The 22,823-nt window shown below is 39.8% G+C and overlaps 1 protein-coding gene across 1 annotated transcript; it reads left to right on the top strand.

The window, feature by feature from the left end:
• The first annotated feature begins 14,111 nt into the window (after positions 1–14,111).
• LOC115218824 (zinc finger protein 135-like) lies at positions 14,112–21,807 on the top strand. Its single transcript, XM_029788767.2, has 2 exons — positions 14,112–14,602; positions 18,547–21,807. The coding sequence occupies exon 2, from the start codon at positions 19,126–19,128 to the stop codon at positions 21,175–21,177; it is 2,052 nt and encodes a 683-aa protein (XP_029644627.1). The 5' UTR covers positions 14,112–14,602; positions 18,547–19,125; the 3' UTR covers positions 21,178–21,807.
• The last annotated feature ends 1,016 nt before the right edge of the window (positions 21,808–22,823 follow it).

The raw sequence follows: 22,823 nt of genomic DNA on the forward strand, positions 1-22,823 counted from the left end.
CATGGGGCAGCCTTCTTTTGAGAAGCATGCTGCTCTGCTATTTAAAAAGAAATTAGGTAATACAGAAACTGAATATTTAATTTATCCACCCTTATTCTATCCGAGAAGGAGATTGAGAAGGTTGTATCATCTTGTAAATAAGGGTCAGTTTTATGAAATTCTGCAAACATTTTTGTGGTTTTTATTTAGTTTAAGAGTGCTGTTGCTTACGGATAAATCCTGGTGCCAAAATGGACTCCATTCACTGCTTCTTTCCATTGTTATTCTGGCTGTTGGGTAGAATCAGCAGAACATCCATCACACGACTGGCTGTAGTTCTTCTAGCTCTTTACAATCTGAATTGAAGTCCTGCCAAGGTCAACTTTGCCTGTCATCCTTCTACAGTAAGCAGTCAAGTCCTGGGGTCAGTGTAATAGACTGGTCCCTTTCTCTCTAAAACTGCTGGGGCTTTGTGCCTAAATTAGAAACAGTTCTTATTGCTCTGTCACCAACTCGCCATTGTTCAGCCATCAACCCTTTATAAAATCTACCCGCCCACCCAAAATACTTTATATTGGCTCCTGGTCAATACTGACCCAGCAGGCATGATCAAAGGTGATCCAGCTGTGACCACTCTTATCTTTTGTCTTTTCTGTCATAGTCTATCTAAGATTACAAATAAAGCTGGTTGGATGTGATTCAGAGGAGAATTGACTGCTATTTTCAGTAGATCAAGTGTCCTGTAGTATCTCCTTCGCGTAGAAATCCCTTAAAACTGAGTGTGAATTGGCTGAGCCTGTGATCTCTGACATTCGTTTTGAGTTGCTGGAACCTATTATCCCAGCTGGGTCGGTCATCTTTAAACCAACTGCAGTATTTTCCCCAATTTAGTATCACAGCAAGTGAATGAGAATACTACATCTTGCTCTAGAAATTCCTCCATACTTCTTAAAACTCCATGAAGGTGTTAGGGACACAAGTTACCCTTGTCCTAATCTCTTCTTGTGATGTCAATGTGTATATTGTTACGGTGTTGGCATGGCCATGCGATAAAGGAATTCACTCCAAAACCACATTGGTTGGTAAGTTCTGTGATGGCCTCAGACTATCCAATGGGTTGGGGTGTGAATGGAACTGGTGCTCAGAAACTGATGGCAGCTCATCCTTTGTGTCCTATCTTTGATGTTTGTACATTGTTTAAAAACAAAGTGACCATTTATACAGAAAAACGATGCAGTTGTTTAAAATCTGCCACAAAAATATGCTCGGTCATTGAGCTGTTCGTTGATTGAAGGATATGAAAGAATTAATTATACCTTGCATGGAAGCAGGCAAGGGTTGATGACATCAAATGATGTTGAGTAAACAGACACAAATATACAATGGGTTTCATTCAGTTTCCATCCACCAAATCCATTCACAGGCTTTGGTTGACCTGGGGCCATAGTAGAAACCACTTGTCCAAAATGCTACACTGAACATAAACCTGGAACGTGGTTGGGATGTGAACTTCTTAATCTCAGTCCTGTCTGCACCTATCGACACACGGATGTGTATGTTCACACATCCACCCCACACTCACTGGTTCTATATACTCATGCTGCAGTAATTCACTTTGCTACATTCTGCTAGCACCAACAGTACCTCTTCCATGTCCATAACCCTCTCAAACGTGTGTGTGTGTGTGTGTGTATATATATATACACATAGGGCGGCAAGCTGGCGGAAACGTTAGCACGCCAGGCGAAATGCTTAGCAGTATTTCGTCTGTCGTTATGTTCTGAGTTCAAATTCCGCCGAGGTCGACTTTGCCTTTCATCCTTTCGGGGTCGATAAATAAAGTACCAGTTTCGCACTGGGGTCAATGTAATCGACTTAATCCCTTTATCTGTCCTTGTTTGTCCCCTTTATGTTTAGCCCCTTGTGGGCAGTAAAGAAATATATATATATATATATATATATATATACACACACTTATTTATATACTCATTTATGCAAAAACACAGACACTCTAATGTACAGATCTGATGTGACTATGACAGTGGTGGCCCCTGACTGCACCAATCTCCTGTCTTTGTTGGTAAGTGAAGACTGTGTATTCATGTGTATGCCTACACACACACACACACACCCACACTCTTTCCCTTCTTCTCCCTCCCCTCGACTGATCAATCGACTCATCTAATATAACATGCTTTTCATATAGTTCATAGTTTTAATGTGTGTCATCCTTTTATTTTTCACCATTTTACCATGTTTTACATATTTCAAATCCAATGCAAGCTACTTTGTTAATACTAATTATCATTACTATTATTATTATTATCATCATACTAAAGTACCAGTCTTTTACTAGGGTCAGTGAAATGAGCTGAGCCTCCCCTTTCTAAGCCAGGCATAACTATTATTGCTATTATATTTTATGCAGATGGAGGGACCTGGCAGGACTGGTTGAGCATCAGAAAAAACGCTGTATGGTATTTATTCTGACGCTCCGTGTTCTGAGTTCAGTTTCCACCAAAAGTCAAACATTGCCTTTCATTTTTTAGGACCAATGAAATAAAATTACTGGTCAAGTGGTCAAGTACTAGCATTTCAACTCACTCCCTGCCCTCAAAATTGCTGACCTCGTAGCCAAGCCTGAAGCCATTATTATTCTGGCAGCAAGCTGGAAGAATTATTAAAATCTTTGGACAAAATGCCTTGTGGTATTTCTTCCAGTTCTTCACATTCTGAGTTCAAATGCAACTGCGGTCAGCTTTGCCTTTCATCCTTTTGGGGTCAATTAAATAAGTACCAGTTGAGTACTGGGGTTGATGTGATCAACTTACTGCCTTTCCCTGAAATTGCTGGCCTTGTGCCAAAATTTGAAACCATTATAATTATTATCATCATCATCGTCATCCTTCTGGGTCAATCAAATCAACTCCTACTGATGAAAATGTGTGGCCTTGTGCCAAGGTTTGCAATCAAGATCAGTGGCATGGCAGAGACAGTATTAATCAGTTTCATTTCTCTCCCCCCACCCCAACCAACCTTTCTCTCTCCCCACCTGTCCCCTTATTTCAATTTCTGCCAACTTTGACTTTTCCTTTATTCCACTCCTTGGCTAAAAGAAGGTTTTCACTGAAATAAAGACAAAACCCATATACTGGGGATGAGGGCCCACTTCTCAATTCACTGCTACAGGACCTACCTTCCTTGTAAATTTGTAGTTCTCATCCAATTCACAAATTCATCATCATCATCTTTAGAGGATGTGATTTGGTTTAAAAAAAAAAAAGCTATTTCAAACTCGAGAAGACATTGAACACGGTTTTGTGGCTGCCTTTTTTGATACCCCAAACTCTCTCCCTCGCCCCTCTCTCTCTCTTTCTCTCTTGTCAATTTTATTTTTTATCCCTATAAGTGATTGTTGGGTGATGCAGTTAAATTACCAGTAAGATGTTGAGGGCCAATGGAAGAAAACATACTGCTAGTTGCTCCCTTAATAAATTGGTTGATATATATATATATATATATATAAACCCAGTTTAAAGACGTCACAACAATATTATTACTGGCAGATCAGTAGACATGGCCGAGCCGGAGATATTCTGAGTTCAAATCTGCCTAAGGTCAAAATTAGCTTTTATTCATTGGAGGGTTAATGAAATACATTCAGGTCCTGGGGCCAGTGTAACTGACTTGCTCCTCCCTTCAAAATAGTGGAAAGGAGGGGCCAAAATTAGAAAGAATGAGAATTAATAAATGCTATTTAAAATCAGAGCAACTAAAGTGTCTGTGTTCTGAGTCCAACTCCCCTCCTGGGCCAACTTTGCCTTTTATCCTTCAGAGAGAGAGTGTGTGTGTGTGAGAGAAGGTACAGAGATCATTATAATGGATTACACTTTCCCCCTAAAATTGTAGCTTCATGTCTAATTAAAAAGGAGCAAATAAGAAAAATCATTATCGTCATAATTAAGGTGGTGAACTGGAAGAATCGTTAGCATGCTGGGCATAAGGCTGAGTGGCATTTTGTCTGTCTTGACATTCTGAGTTCAAATTCCACTGAGGTCGACTTTGCCTTTCACCCTTTCAGGGGTCGATAAAATAAGTACCAGTTGAACACTGGGGTCAATGTAATCGACAGCCCCTCCCCCAGAATTGCTGGCCTTGTGCCAAAATTTGAAACCATTATTATTACTAAAAATAATTCATTAACATGAAATATATGTAAATTTCTGATTATAATGATTTTAATAGAATTTTAATTAAATTTTCATTTTTTTTTTATTAATGTTTTGTATTTTTTTAATCCCTTGTCACTTTTACCCTCTCTTTCTCAGTCTCTCCTTTTCTCTCCCCCCCCCACCAACCCCTTGCTTTTTTGTAAAGGTAAAACACATCCCAGACTTGAAGCTGAAGAATACATCTTTGAAGATACTGAATCAGTTTGGCTGTACCCCTCATCCCCCCATCCCTTAAATCCTTTGTGTTAGCCCATCAAACAGTTCAAGGGGCAATGTGAGGAAATTGTTTGTAATAGTAGTAGTAGTAGTAGTAATAATAATAGTTGCAATGGTAGAAGAGCTAATAATAGTATCTGTAGTAGTTGTAGTAGTAGTAGTAGTTGTTGCAGAAATAACACCCACAGAGGCTTGCTTGCTATGTAAGATAACAGATTTCACAATTTGATGAAATAAAATTAGATAAAATGTCTCCGTACAATTTGTTGTCTTAAAAAATTTCTTTTTTATTGAACTTTTGTATTTTTGCTTTTTTTTCTGTTTTTTTTTTTTTGTGCTGGCATGGCTGTGTGGTAAGAAGCTCGCTTCCCAACCACATGGTTTTGGGTTCAGTCCCACTACATGCCACCTTGATAGTGTCTCCTACAATAGCTGAGGGCCAGCTGAAGCCTTGTGAGTGGATTTGGTCGATGGAAACTGAAAGAAGCCCTTTGTGTTGGTTTGCTTATGTTGCTGTAACTTAGTGGTTTGGCAAAAAGCAATCAATAAAATATGTACTGGAATCCATTTGTTGAACTAAACTCTTTAACCCTTTAGTGTTCAGATTATTGAATCAAACATAATGCTTATTGATTCTCATTGATTTGAATTAATCATGCATTATCTCATATCTTCAAGATCTTGATGGTGTAATTACTTAATGTAGAATAACATTGTAGGGTAGATGTGAGGGCCTGGATCTGGTCAGTTTGAACATAAAACAGATTAACTATTTTGGCCGGATATGGCCGGTTTAAATACAAAAGGGTTAAAGTGATGCTCCAGCATGGCTGCAGTCTAGTAGCTGAAACATGTACAGGATTAAAGATGTGCAGAACTTTTTTTTTCGTTCAATTTCCTCTGTGTGAACCATCAAATCTGGTTGTTTCCTCCATTTTCTCCTTCCGTTCTGGAACCTTCCATGTCTGTACAATCCAATCATATACATGCTACCCCTTCAGCCTCAGACAGGCCATGGCATGGTTTACCTGGAGAAATTAGACATTACTCTGCACACAAATTTTCTCGTGCATCTGATAAGGCTGAATGCATTTCTCACCCATTTCTTTTTGTCAGTTTGGTAGATGAACCCTTTTGTCACTGTATTTCTGTGTGGAGGCGCAATGGCCCAGTGGTTAGGGCAGCGGACTCACGGTCCTAGGATTGCAGTTCGATTCCCACACAGGGTATTGTGAGTGTTATTGAGCGAAAATACCTAAAGCTCCACAAGGCTCCGGCAAGAGGTGGTGGCGAACCCTGCTGTATTCTTTCACCACAACTTTCTTCCTGTTTCCGTTGTACCTGTATTTCAAAGGGGCTAGCCTTGTCACACTCTGTGTCATGCTGAATCTCCCCAAGAACTACGTTAAGGGTGCATGTGTCTGTGGAGTACTCAACCACGTGCACGTTAATTTCATGAGCAGGCTGTTTCGTTGATCGGATCAACTGGAACCCTCGTCATCGTAACCGACGGAGTGCCAAGAAGACTGTATATCTGTTGAGATGCTCTGTTTTTCTCTCAATTATTTAAAATATAACAGAGAAATTAGTAAAATAATTTAGTTATCATTAAGCTAGCGATAGGACCATTAATTGTGACTAAGGTTTGGTGAAAGATTTTAATGCAAAACTTTTGAACACAAAACATGTACTACAGAACCAGAGCTGGTTTCAGGCAGATTGGTATCAAAAGGGTTAACACAAATACGCAAGCACAAACACACAGATATTGTAAACTTAAGGTTACACATTTACAAGATATAATCCAGGCAGTTCTGATACCATCTTATTATGTCATCATCATCATCACCATTTGATGTCTGTTTTTCCATGCTGGTATGAGCTGCAGGGTTTGACAGGAGCTGGCAAGGCCAGGAGAGCTACACTAAGCTCCATTTGTTTTGCTATGGTTTCTGTGGCTGGATGCCCTTCCTAATGCCAACCACTTTACAAAGTGGACTGGCTGCTAGTGTGCATGTGATCATTTCATGTCCACTTATCCATGTTTGCATGGATCAGACGTAATTCAGTGAAGCGAATTTGCTGCAGCTGGATGCCCATCCTGTCACCAACCCACACCTGTTTCCAAGCAAGGTAATATTTCTCTGTGGCCAGACATATTTCATGAATGACTGGGAACAAGCAACATCACTCGTATGATGGTGATGTTCATTTATAACTGTCACACAATATCAAGATAAGCATACATACATAAATATATGTATATCTATAGTATAACCTATATCAAGAAGGCAGCAAGCTGGCAGAAACGTTAGCATACTGGGCAAAATGCTTACTCTTTTACTTGTTTCAGTCATTTGACTGGAGCACTGCCTTTAGTTGACAAATCAACCCCAGGACTTATTCTTTGTAAGCCTAGTACTTATTCTATCGTTTTTTTTGCTGAACTGTTAAGTTACGGGGACGTAAACACACCACCATCAGTTGTCAAGCGATGTTGGGGAGACAAACACAGACACACACACACACATGTATATATACACATATATACGATGGGCTTCTTTCAGTTTCCGTCTACCAAATCCACTCACAAGGCTTTGGTCGGCCTGAGGCTATAGTAGAAAACACTTGCCCAAGGTGCCACTCAGTGGGATTGAACCCGGAACCATGTGGTTGGTAAGCAAGCTACTTGCCACACAGCCACTCCTGCACCTATCACAGCCATACAGCCACTCCTGCACCTATACCGCTTAGCAGTATTTCATCTGTCTTTATGTTCTGAGTTCAAATTTCGCCAAGGTCGACTTTGACTTTCATCCTTTCAGGGAGGTCAATAAATTAAGTACCAGTTGCATACTGGGGTCAATCTAATCGACTGGCCCCCCTCCCCCAAAATTTCAGGCCTTGTGCCTAGAGTAGAAAAGAATATAACCTATATTAGTGGTTCCCAACCTTTTCATTAGCAAGGACCCTTTTTATTTAGATGGGTTTTCCCATGGACCCCTTTTAATATACTTATCCTTATATATATATATGAAATTTTAAATTTAGTTCATGGACCCCCGGTACTAACTTTGTGGACCACTGTTCTATATCATCAAAAGCTCTGGTGTTGGCTCCACATAGAAAGCACCCAGTCCACTCTATAAAGTGGTTGGCATTAGTAAGGGAATCCAGCTGTAGAAACTATGCTCCAGAACAGACAGTAGAACCTGCTGCAGCCCCTGGCCTTACCGGCTCCTGTCAAACTGTCCAACCCATGCCAGTATGGAAAATGGGTGTTAAGTGACAATGATGAAAATGATGATCCTGTGTCTACACGTAGATAATGAGCATATACGAGGGGCTTCTTGGCTTGTTATAGTTTCCATCTACCAAATTCACTCACAAGGCTTTGGTCAGCCCAAGGCTATAGTAGAAGAATTTTACTCAGGTGCAGCACAGTGAGACTGAACTCAAGACCACATGGTTAGGATGCAAGTTTCTTAACCACACGTGTGTATGATGGGCTCCCACAGTTTCTGTCTACCAAATGGCCTGACAAGGTTTTGGCCAGTGCAGACCCATAGTGGAAGACACTTGCAGGAAGTTTCATGCCGTGGCGTTGAACCCAGCGCCATGTGGCTACAAAGGCAGTTTCTTAAGCACACAGCCACACCTGTGCCTGTGGTCGAGGAGGGCACTTTGCAACAGTGTGGTTCCAGGTTCAAGCCCAATGCACTGCTTGTTGGACAAATATCTTCTCCGACTCAGTGGCTGGAATTTGATGGATAGAAACTGTGCAAAGCCACATTGGAATGTGAGAATGAGTGTGTGTATACATGTGTGTGTGTGTAACTCTGTGAATGTATATGTGTGTTTGTAGCTGTGCTTATTAAAAGTAGTGCATTGAGTTGTGTCCCTTTATACCAAACCGGTACAACTTAGTGAATTGATAAACAGAGACTGATAAATTGGAACAGGACTGGAATATACATCAGGATCAATGTGATTGATTAAAATTCCTTCATAGGATGCTTCAGCATGGTCACAGATTGAAGCCCAGGTAAAATATACTTTCTCTACATCTAAGTCTTCATCATCACCATCTTTGTCTTCCATCCACGTTCCATGCTGATTGGTTCATCACAATTTGAACCTGTTGTCATCCAGAGTTACTACCCTCCTACACATCTCAAATGATAGCAACTTATTTGCACCTTCCACTTTCGGCTTGATTTCTATGGCTCGGTCCTCTTCCAAAAACTGACCACTTTTCACAGAGTGGTGTGTGCATTTCCCTGTGGCACCAGAATTCAAAAGATTGTCTGCGGTAAAGGCACATAGCCCAGTGGTTAGGGCCACTCATCATTGCTAGATCTAGGATTCAATTCCCAGACTGTTGGACAAATATCTTCTCCAACACAGTGGCTGGAATTGGAATTTAATATGTTGCCCCAGTCCACTCGGCTGTAGATGGGTCACACTGCAATAGACTAGTCTTCTGATCAGGAGGAGGGATGTTGGCCTGCTCGCCTTGCCTGTGGAGTGGCATCATTTGAAAGCTAAAACAATGCAAAGTGCATTGTGACCAGTGATGTATAACAACATCTGATAGCTGATACCCTGATATACATGTGTATATTTGTGATTCCTCGTCTTGTCATCATGAGGTAGTTGTGAGTGAGTGTCCACTGTCATATGAGCAGTGTTTATTTCCGGTGAAAACACTTGTAAATGTGGAGAAATATCATGTTGCTTTGGAAACAGGTGAGGTTTCCAAATGATGGTGACGAGAAGGAAATCCAGTCATAGAAAATCTGCCTCCATGAATTTCTATCTGAGCCTTGCAATCTTGGTAAACTAGCCATTAAAACGATGATGTAGAAATATATGTATGTATATATATATATATATATATATATATATACTAGCAGTATCGCCCGGCGTTGCTCGGGTTTGTAAGGGAAATAACTATATAAGCATTTTTAGAGAGTTATAGCCAAAAAATAGAAAAAAAATGCATTAAAAATGGAAAAAAAATTATGGTAAATATTTTTTTAAATCGTTGACTCATCGTAGACATTTTTAGAGAGTTACTTCCCTTATATAATAGCGAAAAAATGCATTAAAATGGAAAAAAAATGATGGTAAATCTTTTTTAAAATCATAGACTCATCGTAGACGTGCGCTAATACCCAGAAGGGCTCGATATGAATCACAACTATAAGATACCCGGTTTTGGTTAAACTGCACCGCAAAATGTGGGAGTAGTTAGGAATCTAAAGCGTAGGAGACAGACACACAACCTCTCTTTTATATATAAAGATATATATATATATATATACACACACACACATATATATATATATGATTCAAATAAACAAACAAAAAACAGGAAAAAAAAATGACGAAGTGCACAAGAAATATATTAATTTGTTGCTTAGTGAAGGGAAAGAGATCAGTTCGATATTTCAGCGATGAGGAATTATTTACATTATTTACATTTGACAGATAATTGTCCACATCTTGTTGGTTATTAACACAACGTTTCAGCTGATATATCCTCCAGCCTTCATCAGGTGTCTTGAGGAAATTTTGAACCTGGGTTCTTATTCCTAAGGTACCTTTTGATGTTGTTGTTGTTGTTATTATTATCATTATTATTAATCAGGTCACTGCTTGGAATCGAACGGTGTAGTGGTTAAGAGCGCAGGCTACTAACCCCAAGATTCCGAGTTTGATTCCAGTGACCTGAATAATGGTAATAATAATATATGGCATGATAAATGTAAAATATGTCGCCCTTTTCAAGCATAGCCAGGCTCACGGGCCCGGTTTCCTGGTTTCTGTGGCATATGTGTTCCCCCCAGCTGGACGCGACACCAGTCCATCGCAGCGTTACTCAAAAAATAGGAATACCTTGATTCCTCCTGATGCATAAGACCTTGGTCAGTACATCAGTGCTTTGGCATCAATGCACACTGACATTGCACATCAAACAGAGCATACTAGTTTCATTCCTCTCTAATATGTAGCATTGCTCTTCATATACAAGCATCGTAGTGGAGGCGCAATGGCCCAGTGGTTAGGGCAGCGGACTCGCGGTCATAGGATCGCGGTTTCAATTCCCAGACCAGGCATTGTGAGTGTTTATTGAGCGAAAACACCTAAGGCTCCACGAGGCTCCGGCAGGTGGGGTGGTGGTGATCCATGCTGTACTCTTTCACCACAAATTTCTCTCACTCTTACTTCCTGTTTCTGTTGTACCTGTATTTCAAAGGGCCGGCCTTGTCACTCTCTGTGTCACGCTGAATATCCCCGAGAACTACGTTAAGGGTACACGTGTCTGTGGAGTGCTCAGCCACTTACACGTTAATTTCACGAGCAGGCTGTTCCGTTGATTCGGATCAACCGGAACCCTCGTCGTAACTGACGGAGTGCTTCCATTCCATACAAGCATAATACAATGTCTTTCATTCAGAGAAAGAGAACAGAGGTAACAGCTCTCTGAACCTTCTCCATCCTGTTCTTACTCTAGCAACTATCCTGTTGGATCATCCTCCACCACTGCTAATTAGGTCATTTAAGTAAGAGAAAGCTATCTGCCACCTCCATGAAGCTTCCAAGACATTCAAGAAAATCTATTTGCTATGACTCCTTAGTGTTCACTGCTTCTGTGAATCTTCCACATACACTACTTTCTTACTTAACCTTCTTTTGATTCTATAGCTTGCACTGGGCACACCAAATGGAAGACCTGCCTTCACCCTTCCTACATATTGAGTAGGGCCATTTACCTGAAGTGGGTAGAATCCTGCTTACTAGATCTTTGGGCTTTGCTATGTTAACTTTAAGGCCTTTTGATTCCAGGTTTTGCTTCCACACCCAGAATTTATTATCTAATACTGTTACAGATTCTACCATGAGAGCTAAATCATCAGCATATGATAGTTCCCTGGGGCAGCTGGTCTTAAATTCTTCTGTTATGGCCTGGAGGACTATGATGAATAGGAGAGGATTGAGAACTGAGCCCTGGTGAATGCCTACCTGTACTCTAAATTCATTACTGAACTCACAGTTAACTGTCCTCATGGAGCTTTAGGTGTTTTCGCTCAATAAACACACACAACACCTGGTCTGGGAATCGAAATCACAATCCTCTGACCGCGAGTCCACTGCCCTAACTACTGGGCGGAATTTGAACTCAGAACGTAATGGCAGACGAAATACTGCTAAGCATTTTGCCTGGCATGCTAACGATTCTGCCAGCTCGCCGCCTGTCAAACCATCAAACTGCTGTCGGCATAGAAAAAAATGATATTAAGTGATGATGTACATATGTGTATGCATGTGTGTATGTGTGTGTGTATCTAACTCTTCTGTCTAACCACCTCTGTCCAGCAAGCCACCATGATTGAGTGCTAGACCCGAAAGCATTTTTTATTCTCTCTGTTTATTTTCTTGTGTTCCTTTCTGCTGAAGAGCATAGGCTCGAAACATAAAAGACTTTCTCACCTCCCTGAGCATCAAACTAATACACCTGTTTGTTGTTTATACACCTGTCTTGTTTTGTTTTTCTGTAAATTCCAACTATATATATATATATATATATATATATATATATATATATATATATATATATATATGTATGTATGTATATATATATGTATATATATATATGTATATATATATATATACATATATATGCACACACACACACACATATATATATGCATGCACACACACAAACACATAGATGTAGGCGTGCATATACTTGTTTATGCAGAACTTTATGCAAAAAACAGGCACTCACAATCTCATACACATCCATAGCTACTATTTCTAGCAGGTCAGGCAACTGCATAGATGTGTCACAGGGGAGCCTCAAAGATATTGCTTCACCATCGAAAAATAGCAGTCGTATTACCCTCAAACCACAACTTTAGCATCTTAAAAAAAAGAAAAGGAGAAATTAGATGAAAAACAAAAAACAGTGATGGATATATTGTCTGAAAATGAGACAGGATGGTCATAGCTGGAGAGCTTTGGTCAGAGCTTAACTGGGGCTAAAAGACCAGCACTTTTACGGCATTGAAAATGGCTGATAAAGATGCAGCCAACATCGCAATATTACTGGACTCGTCCGAACCAGTAGAAACCAGATTGTATTTTTGCAGAAGGGAAAAAGGAGAAGAATGAAATAGGGAGTTGCTTATGACGTTCTGTTTATTATGGCGGTCAGTGAAGACATCTACTGTGGGGGGGGGGGGCGGGAGGAGAGAAAGAGACAGAGAGAGAGAGAGAGGAAGAGAGGGATACTTTGAAGGGCTGTACGTAAGGAAGGGACGGGTGGCTTGCCAGGGATACAGAGGGGCAGGGGAAGACATTTGTGTGTGTGTGTGTGTGCATGTGTGTAAATAGACATAAATACACACGTATGTATATACATATATGTGTGTGTGTAAATGTACGTATATATGTATAGAGATATGCATGTGTAGAAATACACACACACACACACACACATATATATATATATAGAGAGAGGGATAGATAGATAGGTAGATAGATAGGTAGAGACAGATAGATAGGTAGAGACAGATAGATAGATAGATAGATGTATATTAGTGGTGCGTGATCCGTGGTGAGAATATACCTATATGTATATTATATATATCTTTTTGTTTCATGTTTTCACTTGTTTCAGTCTTTGAACTGTGGCCATGCTGGGGCACAGCCTTGGAGAATTTTAGTCGAATAAATCGACCCCAGCACATATTTCTTTAAAGACTGGTACTTGTTTTATCGATCTTTCCTGTCGAACCGCTAGCAGACGGGGACGTAAACAAAACGACACCGGTTATCACACGCATCATAATCATCATCGTCATTTAACGTCCACGTTCCATGCTGGCATGGGTAGGACGCTTTGACAAGAGCTGAATTATGTCCCAGTATCTGCTTTGGCACGCTAGACATTAATTATAGACATTTACATACACATATATAAACTGTTATATACATATATGTGTGTATATATGTACGTATTTATATATATATATATATGTATACGTATATATATATTGGATATGGTATTACATATAATATTATCTATCCATCAGTTTATATATATACATATACGAGCGCATATTTCTACAGGCGAATGGTGTAATCGCGATCAGTTAATTCGCAGCCGTGCATTTATTTTCAAAATTCCGTTCCCACATTTTTCTAACGACTTCTAAAGCCTCCTCCCCTTCCTCCCTCCTTCTACGCCTCTAAAGAAGGGCAGGAGTAACGGTACTATGACAGAGAGAGAGGGGGAAACTGACAGAGTATCAGATGAGAGTATGAGGAGTAGGAGGGAAGGGGAGGAAGAGTGGAGGAGTGAGTCTGGAACACTTCTTTGTCTCTCCTAAGCCTTTCACTCGAGACAATGAAAAGCGGTGAATAGTTCCTTGCAAAAAGAAATCCGTCCCATTTAAAGTTAATGCGAGGAATTGATATTTTTGAATAAAGTAAAAATTATATAATATAAGTTAGCTTCTAATATTGTTTTACTGTGTTTCATGTTATATCCACTTTGCACGGCGGTTTGACTAAATCTCTGGTTTAAAATATCCAAATTTGATAAATAATACTGATAAACTATTAACTAGGTCACTCTGATTCGGACATATTGAAGAATGTTCCTCCGTAAAAAAACTTCTGGGGTTGGTATTTGTCATGTTTTTGCACTCAGCATATTTTATCCTGTCTCGTAGGAGTTAATATAAGATGATGCCTTTAGTTAATTGCTTTGTGATTATTGTCGGAAATCGTGAGAAATAAAGTAGTGGGGGAAAACAATGAAATAGATGTTAACCTAAATAATCCGGATTTAACTAGCTCGACAGTTGTTACCGAGTTACTTCCCTTTGGCTTATGTCGTCGCTGACGCACTCCTCCTCCCGCTATATCTACCTTGGGTCTCTTTTTTTTCCTAAAAGGTACCTGCTATGACAACCACATCTACAACAACAACGGCAAGCTGAATATTAGGGTATCATTTTGACATGTAAACTACCCGAATGAATTCCGACCGTTCGCTGTTTGGCTCTGCTGGAACCAACGGAGCTGCCTGATGCCGTGGAGGGGTTCCCTCCCCCCCTCTCTCTCTCGTTACACTCGCTTTGAAGGACCAGACTTAGAGAGTAAGTGACACATTCACAATCGCTTTATTTATTCCAGCTTTCCTCCCGTCTCATTTATCTCGCATTTACTTACAATTTTTCCTTCTTCCCCCCAATATCCTCTCCTCCGGTCATTTCATTCCATCAATCCATCTTAAAACGATTTATTTCCAACTCAACACTTCTCTTCCTCTCCCCCTCCCACTTTCTTTATTCTTTCAGTACATTTTCCCTCCCTCTATCCTTATACTCTATCTTCCTCTCTTCATCTTCTATTCTCTCTCTACACACACGTCTCTCTATTCTATTTCATTCTCTCTATATCGATCTATCTATCTCCCTGTCTCTCTAATCTCACTGTCTTATATATGTATATCTATCTATCCATCATATCTGTCTCTGCCACTATATATATATATATATTTCCCCCTTTATTCTTTCTCCTCTCTACATCTCCCTCTTTTCTTCCCCCCCTCACCCTCTTTATCTTTCTTTATATATTTTTTTATGGCGTCAAGGCGAGGTGTCCTCCAGCGACAACCTTCTTTACCGCCATAAATTCTACATTTTAAACAGTAAGCCACGAAATCCTTCATAAAATAACCATACATAAAACTTATCCCTCTATTATATGAGTGTACAAATATTTCACAGATTCATAAATAAATGCTAATTTATAATATATATATATAAATACATACACATATATACACACACACATACACGTGTGTGTGTGTATACATATGGGGTATATATATATGCATGTGGTGTGTTAATATGCATGATTATGCAAATATGTTGTGTATATATATATGTTTTATATATATATACGTATGTGATCTGCCTTACACTCATATATGTATGTATGATGTGTGTGTGTGTACGTTACACGTACCTCTAATAGATTTCGTTGGAGCAAGTACTTTTATATATATAGGTCATATGACATTATTATTATTATTATTTTTATATTCTAATAACGAAGAACCGAAAGCGCTTTATTTAGCAATTCTGTGTTAAAAATAAACGTCGATGTGGAATCCCCGTCACAACATCGCTCACCCTGGCTGGTTCTAAGTAAATATTAGTCATCACACACACGTACACACACCCACACACCACTATTGGTATATATTGGTTGTACTTTAACATAAATATGTTTACCATCGGCAACAACATGATGCAGGTTTTCGGTTTTTAAAAAAACATACGTTTGTGGCTGTCAACTTTTTCCGTGAGACTGACTTCTATACACTTTCAGCATAATTATAAATATCTATATCTTATCTTATCAGAAGCAACATTCGTGTGTGTATGTGGCGCGTGTATATATATATATATAATATATATATATATATATATATATATATATATATATATAATATATATATATATAAGGTTTGATTTGTTAATTTCAGTACATTCCGATATGTTTTTATTTCCCTGTGATATTGTTTTTAGCTCCAGGCAGACTCTGATTTTTTTCAATCAGTTAGCCCCATGATCAAAAGCATTCCAGCTGCCGACTACATTAACCTTAATGTGTGCGCCAACCCCACCTTTTTTCCCCCTCCAAGACAGTAGGGTATAAATTTGAAGATTTGGCCACGATTAATAGCTGTTCTTAGTTTTCTCTGCTCGTTCAATAAATAAATAATTTGCAGTCCCATCAACTTATGCTTTGAATTTAGTTCTTTATTTTCATGTTTGACACTTAATGTATACTAATTAACATATAATAAGGGGTTGGTATTATATCCATACCAGTCGCGTTCAAAAGGTAAGAAATAAGTAAGTATGTAAGAGGTAATCAAAGCTGGATTCGATCTCATAAACGTAGAGTTACGATTGAGTAGTTGAGAGAAAGTCGCTCTTTAAGATTCTTCAGTGTGATGTTTGTTAAAATGGCTTCTACCTGTGAAGGAAATTTAGGGTCTGAGAGTTTGACCCTTACGAAGGTCAAATACATGCATAGGGTCCATAAACGACTGAGATAAATTGAAATCGGGGCCAAATTTCTTAACTCTTCCGAACTGGTTATCTGATTCCTGGCATGTTTTTGTTGTGGTTTTTTGTTGTTTAGCCCCCGGTTAGTCCTTTACTTAACAGACCCATGGTCACAAAGATCTTCGAACTGTGACCATCCTATTTTTTATTCTGGATTTATATTATAAGACGAGTAAGTTTAGTTTGAGGGAAGTTTGGTTGCTATTTCTAGCAGGTCAAGCTCTCATTAGGTCGGGTGTAAGGTACTGTAGTATTGGGACCATTTGGATTCTTGTGAACTTGTTACATGGTGCAGCAAATATTGCAGGGTCCCAACTCTATTAACAGGTCTTCCTCGCTCCAATGATCATCAGTATTAAGACCCCTCCACACCCTCCCATTGGAAAGATAACCTGCCTCAACAGCAAATTATTCCAGCCTACACCAACTTGAAGGAAATGGTCAGATTTGGTGACCCCTTGGATTATATGCTTAAAAAAAGAAAACCTTGTTAATACCTGTGTATATCAGTTTTATCACATTGAGTTTGAGTGGAGTTTTCACTCTAAACATTTCAGTTACTCTCCACTTGGGGAATAAGGGAACAGCTACGTTTCCAATTCTGTTTCACCCTTGATTAATACAACTGCTCTTAGTCAGTGTTGTTTCATCTTAAGGGTTTATAGTAAAGAGAGTCTCTTGTATTGAAACTAGGTTTCTTTAAGGTGGCGAACTAGCAGAAACGTTGGCATGCCAGGTGAAATGCTTAGCGGTATTTCGTCTGTCCTTTCTTTCTGAGTTCAAATTCTGCTGAGGTCAACTTTGCCTTTCATCCTTCCAGGGTCAATAAATTAAGTACCAGTTGCATACTGGAGTCGACCTAATCCACTGGTCCCCCTCCCCCCAAATTTTGGCCCTTGTGTCAAGAGTAGAAAAGAAAGCTAGGTTTCTTTATATGTAGTGGTTAGACTGGTTTGACAGAGATGCAAATTTACATGCTTTGCAATAACTGTTGTAGTCAGTGTGTTTGAGCTGAGGGCCATGTGAATGCCCTTAACACAGGCCACACTGGTAGACATATTACACAATGGGGGCCGGGTCATTTTTTTTCATGTTCTTCATCTGTCAGATGATTTAACCCTTTTCTTACCATATTCCTGTTGAGATGCTCTGTGTTTCTTTCAATTAATTTTAAATATAACAAAGAATTTAATAATATAACTTAGTTATCATTCAGCTAGTGTTAGGAACAGGAATTGTGACGAAGGTTTGATGGAAGATTTTAATTCAGAACTTATGAAAACAAGACATTTGTACGCAGAGCCAGAGGCGTTTTCAGCCGGGTTGTAATAAAAGGGTTAAAACAGATTTTCTACGCTTTAACACTTTTGTTAATGTATTTGGATCGCTTGAACCCTTTCATCACCATTGTTTCTGTTGAAATACTCTGCCTTTCTTTGACTTGGTTACAAATATAACAAAATTTAATGAAATATTTTTGTCATTATGAATCAGATGCTTGGAACATCAGTTAACATGAAATTTTGAATGGAAGGTTTTAGTTTAGATCACTTTAACCCTTTTGTTACCATATCTTGGTTGAAATACCACTGCCTTTGTTTCAATTAGTTTTGAAAATAAGGAAGAATTTAGTAAAATCCTTGTCGTTTATTAAACTGTTGTTTGGCGCATAGCATGGAAGTTTAAATCAGAAAGTTTATATCTCAGAACCAGGGGCAGTCTCAGGTAGATGGGCACCAAAGGGGTGAAATCTCAGGTAGGTTGGTCTCATAGAACTCGGGTGGTCTCAGATGATTTAGTGTCAAAGAGCTAGGGTTATTCTCAAAAGGGCTGAGGTTACAAAAGTAGGGGTGGTCTCAGGTGGCTTGGTATAATTATTATTCTTTTGCTTTTCTGTATTAAATGGAATAAATATGAAATCAAAACCAATTTTCTTCTTTTTTTTTTCTCCCCCCCAGGTCTTGGCTGTTGTCGTCATTTGACCCCCAACTTCCATCGAAGCAGAATAATATTGCAGCTGAGTATCTAAACTCATTTGGAACTTTTCAAAGATTTTAAACCCTTTTTTTAGATGTGTTTTTCTGTGTTTCAAAAATATTGCTGTGCCTCCATATTTATATATATTTAACAAGAAGCTGCCAGACGCACAGACAGACAACCAAAGTTTCTGAAGACATACATTACTTTTATTGGGATAATTCTCGGATTTTTTATTTTCCTCTCGTGCATGACATTCTGTTGTCCAAATTCCAATATGAACCGACAGAAATCTAAGATTCCGCCATTTGTGGTTGTGGGTGGCCTCAGAAATTAATCCGTACAAAAACCTAAAGATGTCCTGTATTGTGTGAAGTGAGGACACAAACACAAGAATGATTTCATTTGTGTTGTGTTAAAAGGGAAATCTTGGGACGAAACCCTGACCGAACATTGTTTACCAATGAGAAGATAACAGCAAGTTTGAACTTTCTTTTTCTTCTGTTCGTTTTCTATTTTCTCCAAATTTTAGATTTAGAAAGAATTCAGCCAACACCAAAATGTATTCGGTCCAGTCCAATGATAACTGCTTTGAGAATTGTGGAGGTGGGGGCCATAATCACTCTCAGTCTTTTTCACCACCGAATGGCCACCACCACCACCATCATCACCACCACCATCACCATCACAACAACAACAATGGCTCGTTCATGTTTAAACCGAAAGGTAACGAAGCCCGGGACAAGCCATTCAAATGTGATATCTGTCGTAAAGGTTTCACACTAAAAGCCTACCTCCAGCGGCACCAGATGGCCCCAGAAGCTGGCAAGCATTTCAATTGTAACTTCTGCAGCAAAGTGTTTCCGCAGCGAGACAGGTTAGAGAAACACGAGAGGACCCACACAGGTGAAAAGCCGTTCACCTGTGACATTTGCTCCAAGTCCTTCTCACAGAAGTCTCACCTGAACACACACAAAATGGTTCACCAGGGAATTAAACCAGCCAACCGTGTGAAACACAAGAACCTCCACAACCATTCTACCAACATGGCAATGATGGTTCCTCGAAAGCAGTTTCATAACCACTCCCACAATCATGGTCACACCCATAGTCACAACCACAGTCATAATCATGGCCACACCCACTCTCACAACCACGGCCACGCCCACAACCACGCCCATAACCATGGCCACACCCACAATCACAACCACAGTCACGGCCATTTTCACGGAAGCAATGTGTCGTTCCAGAACAGCGGACACTTTAACTCCAAAGCATTCCCGATTAACAGAGGAAATGAAGCTCGAGATAAGCCCTTTAAATGTGATGTATGTCGCAAGGGTTTTACTTTGAAGGCCTACCTACTCAGGCACCAACTTGCCCCTGAAACTGGCAAACACTTCCCTTGTCCGTTTTGCAGCAAAGTCTTCCCACAGAGGGACCGTCTTGAGAACCACCAAAGAACCCACACCGGGGAGAAACCGTTCACGTGTAACCTTTGTGGGAAAAGTTTTGCGCAAAAATCCCACCTGAATACCCACAAGCACACACACAGTGGCGAGAAGCCACACCAGTGTCCCATTTGCAATAAGTCTTTTGCCCAGAAGGACCATTTAAACAAGCACAGACGGACTCACACTGGCGAGAAACCTTTCCAGTGTACGATTTGTCTGAAAACCTTCTCCCAGAAGACCCACCTGAAGCAGCACAGTCGCATTCACGTCGGGGAAGAATTCTCTCAGTCCATGGGCCATAACCATCATCATCATCATGTCCATAATCATAGTCAGCACCAAAACCATCACACCAACAGCAGCCCTTCGGACACTCAAATGACCGCTGATGGCCATGGAAGCAAGCAGCAAACGCCAGCCCTGGTGTCCAGTGGTGGTGGTGCTGGTGGTACTACGACCCACCACCAGATGGCAGCCAGCTCTAGTTCAGCATCGACCTCATCTGGGACAGCATCAACCCATCATACATCGTCAATGAGGAAACAGCAGCCACAGCACTCGGCTACGTCACCGTCTCCCACTGTCGTTACCCCGGGGACCCTAGCTTCCAATTCTTGCTCTCATCAGATGACGCAGTCTTCATCATCGCAGCATGCAGCTCCACCACCGCCACCTCCAAGGAAGCAACAGCAGCAGCAACAACAGCAGCAGCAGCCTCCACCACCACCACCACAGCAACAGCAGCAGCAACAACAACAACAACAGGCTCAGCATCACCATCATCATCAACAGCAGTCCACGCCATCGTCTTCCCCATCTTCATCGTGTCAAATGATGTCACAACATCAAGCAGGACTCCGCAAATCGTCATCGTCGTCGTCATCAATGTCCCCCGCAGCCTGTTCTCACCAGATGATGTCCCAACATGCTTCCATTCGGCAGCAACCAGCCACCGTAGCGTCAGCATCAATGAACTCCACATCTCCCCATCAACTTCCACAGAGACCTGACAACAACTACTGGAAGCGCAGCTTCCCCGTTACCACAGCATGGAATTCTGGTTGGTCCAACCAACCGGCTACCACGACATACGGCGTCGGACAAAGAAAGTGCGAGAGCCAAGAGGCTGTCCGCTACATCCAGACTCTTTTACAATAACTTTTCTGACAATACTTGTGGAGAAACAAGTCGGAAAAGACAAGCATGAGAATTCTGTTTGTAGACCCTTTTTTGAAACGGTCTACGATCCCATCATTTGATTTAATCTTTCTTTCAAACTCCAGAGGGAAAAAAATCTTGTCAAGTCTACGACGAAGCGATTCCCTTGATGCGTCTCCAGTCCAGGGTGCAATGAGTATTTTTCTAAAAAACTGTTATTACATCATTTTCTTATCAGTCTGCGTTAGTCCACTTCCTTCTTTATAGAAAGCTGTGGTAGTTTGTCCTACAATCAGTGTGGGAAATTAGGACATGATGAGTCGGTGGGAAACCACCTGTGAAACTCCTAGCATCACACACACACATACACAAACAAACACACACACACACACAAAGTGAAGAAAATTGAGATGTTTAAATGATAGCAAGGTTGTAGCTGGGAACCTCACAAGAATCTCTTCTCCTCCAGGCTACATTCTTTATTATTAAATCTGCTCACATCACATCCTATAGAAAGATGTCTGCAGTGAGTAATTTTATTGTCAAGTAGAAACCCGACCCCTTTATCTGTCATACTTATTCCTTAGTAAACCCTTGTAGAGTCTCCATTATAAATATATTTAAACAAAAGACATCTTTTTCTTTTCTCTTTTTGCAACCATGTTTTCTATTTCAATGGGGTGTTTATAATTTGTCCTTTTCTATATAGAGCAGCTGGCTGTCCTTTTCATTTTAAGGGTCTTTTCACTTTAGCCCCTTTTTTACAATTAGTTTTTTTTTTTTATTTCTTTCAAAAGGCCACAAAACAGAGCTTTGATTTCATAACATGTCAATCAACGTTGGGCTGGCCCTTTTCAACCCAAGACGCTCAAAGCTGGTTACTTTGTTTTTAAATCAGTGTTATGAGGGCTGTCCTAATTAGCCAGCCATCTACTTACTTAGATAAGCCCCGATTTAATTAACATCAGTGATTTTATTCATCGTTTTTCAATGATGATTGTCCAGAACAGTTACATCAGATTCTTATATTGCTATTTTAAAAACTGTTTTCATACAATAGTGTGGGTTGACTGGGTCTGCAAACATTGACATTATATTGGTGCTGACACTAATTTTACTACTGAATTTGTTCTCTTCTCTCTCTCTCCTAACATCAGACCCCACTCGACCATGAAGCTGGAGTATGGCAGCATAGTTAGAGGGGACGGTGAAGAAAAGGACTTGTCTCACAGACAGAGTCTGTCGATTGTGTTCTGTGGCAAGATCTAAGCCTCTCCGTTGCTATGACCCTCCCTGGTAGACTTGGAGTATTATCGAATTGTTCAACCTATACTTCACGCACACAGACAGACAGACACACACTCACACACACATACATACATGCATATATACATACATACATATATACACACATACATATATATACATATATATATATATATATATATATATATATATATATATATATACACATATACATACACATATATATACATACATATATACATACATATATATATACATATATATATATATATATATATATATACACATATATACGTGTATATATATATATATATATATATATATATACACACACACACACGCACACACATTTATATATATATGTATGCATGTATATATAT

This window comes from Octopus sinensis, linkage group LG14 (assembly GCF_006345805.1).
Source record: "Octopus sinensis linkage group LG14, ASM634580v1, whole genome shotgun sequence".
NCBI classification, from domain to species: Eukaryota; Metazoa; Mollusca; class Cephalopoda; order Octopoda; family Octopodidae; genus Octopus; species Octopus sinensis.